The sequence below is a fragment of the Galeopterus variegatus genome, unplaced genomic scaffold (assembly GCF_000696425.1).
Source record: "Galeopterus variegatus unplaced genomic scaffold, G_variegatus-3.0.2 Scaffold7840, whole genome shotgun sequence".
In the NCBI taxonomy this organism is placed as follows: Eukaryota; Metazoa; Chordata; class Mammalia; order Dermoptera; family Cynocephalidae; genus Galeopterus; species Galeopterus variegatus.
The window spans coordinates 24,493-30,815 of record NW_007733951.1 but is presented as its reverse complement, the minus strand read 5'-3'; the positions used below and the strand labels follow the sequence as shown (position 1 = coordinate 30,815).

General features: G+C 34.6%; 1 protein-coding gene across 1 annotated transcript; it reads right to left on the bottom strand.

Moving 5' to 3' along the window:
* Positions 1-490: 490 nt before the first annotated feature.
* Positions 491-5,520, bottom strand: LOC103607913 (polycomb complex protein BMI-1). Its single transcript, XM_008592371.1, has 9 exons — positions 5,390-5,520; positions 4,971-5,067; positions 4,319-4,374; positions 4,174-4,224; positions 3,890-3,998; positions 3,764-3,809; positions 3,248-3,346; positions 2,826-2,906; positions 491-2,737 (listed from the first exon to the last, which is right to left on the bottom strand). Exons 1-9 carry the CDS (start codon positions 5,499-5,501, stop codon positions 2,408-2,410), a joined length of 981 nt encoding a protein of 326 aa, XP_008590593.1. The 5' UTR covers positions 5,502-5,520; the 3' UTR covers positions 491-2,407.
* Between the last annotated feature and the right edge of the window lie 803 nt (positions 5,521-6,323).

Below are 6,323 nucleotides of genomic sequence, written 5' to 3'. Positions count from 1 at the left end.
AATCATAATAGAACCGTAATGGCTGGTTACCCTCAGCAAAATAATCTTTCTCCGGTTTTATTAAAAGACAAATTTTAGCTGAAACATCCTTTTAAGCTTAAGCAATTTTCAAGTTGAGTAAGGGGGAAAAAAATCCCTTCAAATAAAATAAATGGAAATGTTTTCAAGTATTATGAAATAGTACTAAGAAAATCAACAGTGCAATATCTGATATTTTAATAAGAAATTCCAAAAATAAGTCCCTCATAGAGCCTGAGATGTAAAGTCTTCGAGTTCTGTGTTGATCTTATAAGTTGGTTTTGTGTTGTCAAATGACAATCCAATAGCATTTACTTTTTAGCCTTTGAGAAGTATTTTTTTCATTTCTTATACACAAGATCATCCAAAGTAAAAATATGAATCAAAGCTTCCATTAACTAACTTTTGTTTTAAGTAACATCATGGAAAACTGAGAAGAAAAGCCTAGAAAAATGAGTGAAATTCACCAAAATTGGCAAACATTGGTAACTTTTACTTCAAAGATTGTAAATAAACAGATACATCTTTCAATGGGCTTTCAAGCAATTATACAACAAAGCATGTACTTCTTAGCAACATCACTATAAGACAGCAACGTATTCTCTTTAGCATTTACTTGTTGTAATCCACTATAGGGTTTCCAAACTTCTGCACCTTGTGCTTTTCATATCAAATTTTTATTAAAGATCTTAACTATTTTCTAAATGAATATCCTTTTTATTGGATTTTTTCCAATTACAAATGAAATTTCATTTTACATCTATAATTAGAAACAACACTTACAATGGGACTGTACAAATTTAGGTCAAAATAAAAATATATGTATTTTGTGGCTTCATAAAATGTCATTTACTGCATCTTTAAAGAAAGCAGAAGTAACAGCAATATATGTAAAAGTAATGATTTAATGACTATAAGCAAGACAAAGCAATAGAATTGTGCTTCTTTTGCAGATTGGGGACAATGAAATGTTTAGCTACAATTTTCCCATACAAACATGAAACAATATTCTTATAGAATGAACACCCTCACAAATAACTGATGGGTGATGAACACACACCAAGTTCGACCAAAGCAAAACACAAACTGATAATTGTTGGGGTTATTCATATTTTAAATTCAACATGCTTGCTCTATTTAAAAATACCTGTAGAAACCCAATAAATTGCTATTTCCAGACATTCCAGAGAAGGCATATTCCACTATTAACTGTTAAAGCAACTCTTAAGTTTGAAATGACTGCTATACCACATATCAAAATAACTTTAGATAAAATGCCTTCTTCCAGCAGTTTGCTGGTTTAAAATTTTGTTTTAGAATTACAGTGCTCAATATGCATTTTAAAAACACACTCATTCCATCACAGCCAATGGAAAATTAGGAGACTATCTCCATATTCCTTAGTTAAAAGTTTTTCTTGACTGCAACAGTTTAAAAAGTAAACATTATTGGAGAAAAGTCAGTCTTATGATTTGCCAATTGCTTCCAATGAAACAGAATTTGGAATTAGATACCCACATTAAAAATATTCTGTGCTGATAAGCAAGGCTCAACATAGGGTATGGGTATCTGCAAAGGTCGAACCAGTTTGGAGAATTTTAACAACCATTTCTGGATTCATGAAACACAATATTTTCTTTATAGTATTTATAAATCTATCATACAATACTGTTTCCTGTTATGTCATATACCAATATGGCATTGTACAACAAGCATAATGCCATCTGATTCTTACAAAAGCGAATCATTTAAACAAGTTAGTAAAATAAACGGTAGTACCCGCTTGTAGGCATACAGATTGTAAAACTTAAGTTTACTTTCCTTTGATCGGTTTTGCGTAGCAATAGAGAAGTAAAAATCAAACAGGAATCAAAATGGCTAAATATGCAAGAAATCGTTATTCACAGTGACATGGCTACATAGAATGCATTATTCTATGCATATTCTTTCCATTTGTTGAATTTCAAGATAAAAAGCACTTGTTTTCTACAGGTTCACAAAACAGCATAATAACAAGAACAATCAAGGAGAATGTAACGTAGGAGTTAGTTGAGATTAACAAACTATGGCCCAATACTCATATCCACTGCAGAATATTTCCAAACCCAGACAATGGTTACAGAAACCATTTCACATCTTTCCTAACACACAGAAAAAACCTTGCCTGCCTTCCCAGAAACCAATTCGTTCTAGGAACAATCTTTCTTTTCAGTTAACATCCATATGAACATCACATCTAGTCCATCTTTTATAGTCAAATTCAATGTCACTACAAAAGAAAGCAAATTGGACAATAGTCACATGTATTAGCATCTATAAAGCTGTAATGGCATGAAGATATCTATATAAGTCAGGGGTTTAAAATTTTTTTCCTTAACAGTCCCAGGTATCAACCAGACGAAGTTGCTGACGACCCATTTACTGATGATTTTCGAGGTCTATTGACAAAGGAAGATTGGTGGTTACCGCTGGGGCTGTTGCTGGTTCCATTCATAGTACTGGAAATGTGAGGAAACTGTGGATGAGGAGACTGCACTGGAGTACTGGGACTAGGCAAACAAGAAGAGGTGGAGGGAATACCTCCTGCTGGGCTGTTGGCCTTGTCACTCCCAGAGTCACTTTCCAGTTCTCCAGCATTTGTCAGTCCATCTCTCTGGTGACTGATCTTCATTCTTTTACAAGTAGGTCGAACTCTGTATTTCAAAGGAAGTGGGCCATTCTACAAAGTTAAAAGGAAAAAAAAAAAATCACTCTCAACTCTTTAAATACAGTTTACCCCATAATCTAAGAGTGAATATGCTACTTACCCTTCTCCAGGTATAAATGTAAGCAATATCCATGAGTGTATAGTAATCCTTTAAAGGTTCCTCTTCATACATGACATCAATCTATTGAAAAATATTTTAATTATTAAGTAACAAAAGAACAAAGATAAATCTATATTTGCTTGTGATCTAAATATAATCCAAAAGTGCAAACATTTTCTCCAAACATTTGGACAAAGAAAAATCTCTCTTGAAACTTCAAATACAAAAAACATTTCTAAAAATTATTAGGGGATTTGTTTTCATAGCATAAAAGAGAATTCATAGCACATGTTTTAACAGATATTTTCAACTTTAGCACTAAGTTACGTTTTTTTCCTATTGTTTTTTAGGGCTCAGAATCCAAAAAGAAATTAAAAATTTAAAAATCCTCATAAAATGCATGAAGACTATAAAGTAGATACCTGGAAAGTATTAGGTATGTCCATTTTGCTTCTGAGAAACTTTCTTAAGTGCATCACAGTCATTGCTGCTGGACACCGTAAATATCTTTTATCATTCACCTATGAGTACATTTAAAAAATATATTTTTTAATATCTCTAACTTTCAAGTAAGAAAAAAGTTTCAATTAAATTGCCTGATTATAACAAAAGATGCTTGTACCACACGTGACTAAAGTCTCGACTATACTTTGAGTTTACTATTATTATAAATACTAAATGAACAGATTCCTAATAAGGAAACTTCAAATATATCAAAGTATTAAACATGAACTATTTAAAATATTTTGTAAGAATAGCAATCATATATAAAATAAATTCTAATTATTAAACATCACATCCCTCTTAAATATCAAACATGACAATTTTCTTCTCTTTAACAGCATCATCTGACCCCAAAATATTCTAAACAGCAGCATAACCCCTAATAAAATCTAGAATCCAATGTTTCTTCTATGTTTTTGAAACTGCAAACATACCTCCTCCTTAGACTTTTCTTTGTCTTTGTTTACTTTCCGATCCAATCTAAGAAATAGAAAATTTATTAGTGAAACAATGTATCTAATAAGCACATTAGCATAAAACAGATTTCCTAGAGAATTTACCTGCTCTGGTCAAAGAATTCAATGGATAAGCTTATTATCTCATCATCAGTTATAATTCTCTTATCTTCATCTGCAACTTCTCCTCTATCTTCATTAGAGCCGTTGGCAGCTAGAAAGACATTTTGAAATTAAATTTTAAAAAATTAAACAATTAAAATATTTTATATATAGGAAAATGAAGGTGGTGCATTAGATTAAACTCAATTTTAATTACTTTAATTACTGGACAATAAGTTCTCCCTCCAAATAGAACGTATTCCTCCCCACCCCCCAAAAAAGTTTACCATCAGCTGAAGGATGAGCTGCATAAAAATCCCTTCTTCTCTTCATTTCATCTAAAGGAGAAAAAAAAAAGATTTAAACATTTGATATAGCTGGTAAAACCAATGGATACTCTTTTTAAATTCACTTTTTAAGCAAGTTACTCACTTTTGAAAAGCCCTGGAACTAATTTGTATACAATATCTTGAAGAGTTTTATCTGACCTGAAAAAGAATAAATTATAAAAATAAACCATGAATATAGTAAAAATCAAAAATGTTCATAAGTTTTTATAGATCTTTTGTGCTAAAGTATTTTACTTGATTCTGATACTGTGTGTAACACACTGACAAAATAAAAATTAATTTTGAAAATAAAAGCTTCCTATGTAGTAGTCCTTTAAATCAGTAGGAAAATATTGTATATTCACTAATAAATTCTTCACAGAGTCAAAAAAGTGAGCCTTCAAGCTACTAAATTAGCCATTATGAATAGAAAATAAAGAGGAAAGAATGGAAGCACTTTAAAAACATTTATTCCTGCCTGTCATGAAGTCACCAGCAACGTAAAAATGGAGGACTAATTCCGTTTTTAAAGGACAGTTAGTAAAAAAAAAATCTCAAATCCACCTGAATAATACTGAACTTTGTATTAACCTCACCATTAAAATGACAAGAAATTAAAGGACCACCCTCCACAAAGCACCCACACTAGGTGAGGATTCAAGGGTAAATTTTCTGTTAAGAAATAAAGACTTGTCTTCAGTGAATTATGCAACTCCAAAAACAATTACAAACAAGGAATTTAAACATTTTCCTACCTTATATTCAGTAGTGGTCTGGTTTTGTGAACTTGGACATCACAGATAGGACAATACTTGCTGGTCTCCAGATAACGCACAATACATGTTTTACAGACTAAAAGTAAGAACAAAGTTTTTTAAGTTTAGAAATTATATGGAAAAGTATTAAAATTAGTGGCAGAAACCAAGAACTAGTAGAAACAAGACGATAAATGCCAAAGAATCTTCCCAATTAAATAAACTAATTCAATATCCTGAGAACACATAGTGCATACTTGTAATAAAATATGTATTAACAAGAAGTCACTAAATGCAAGAAAAGAAAATGACTTCACCCATTTATTCCAATATGCCCAAGGATTGCAGGAATTGATCACAGTTTTCAAATTTCAGGACGAACTGTAAAATACACACGACACAAAAAGCTCTGTACTTACAGGAATGTAGACATTCTATTATGGTTGTGGCATCAATGAAGTACCCTCCACAAAGCACACACATTAGGTGGGGATTTAGCTCAGTGATCTTGATTCTGGTTGTTCGATGCATTTCTGCTTGATAAAAGATCCTGCAAGACACAGAATATTGGCCATAATTCACAGAACGAGACTCGAGATTATCTCCAACTCCTACTAATCGTACACTCTGAAACGCCGAAGAGTTCATAAAACTCGTTTAACACTGTACAGCTGGACTGTCCCACCGTTTTCTGCAGAAGGAATTTACTAATCAATCCTGAATCAATTCCACTGAAATGGTGAAAAGGATCCAGCTAACGTTACTTCTGGTCTCTCAAGTCGTTCCTGGATAGAGAAGAAAAGGTCTGGGGTGGGGGCTGGGAGCTGAGTGTATTCGGGTCTCTTTCTTCCATTTGTCCTCCAGCCTCGCAGCTCCAAGGCTGCTGCGGACGACCCACAGTCCCCGTAGATATTTACCAACCACTAGGGCTTGTTCCAGGTCTCCAAATTCATCGTAAAACTTCCTTATGGATCTTCGACCTAAAATCCTGGGGTTCTTGTTGTTTTAGACGGCTCGAGCAATCAGAACCCGGCATGTGTTTACGTGATATAAAGGGAAAACAAGTCTGCTCTATCTGCATCCCTGGCATTTCCGGAACTGGGTGCCGGGGCCGCAGGAGAAGCACCTCCAGACGGCCTCGGGCCGGGGCCTGAGCGCGGCGGACGCCCGGGGGCCGGGATGCGAGGGGCGGATCCGGCGGCGCCCAGGGCTCCGTCTCGCTCCGGATTCGGAACTCGCCTTGGTCGGGGTTTCCATAGCAACTTACACTTACACTTGGCATCCGGCCACCGCTGCAGCTCCGCGCGGAGACCGGCCGAGCCCCGAGCCTCAGCGGGCGTGCGGGGCGGCGGG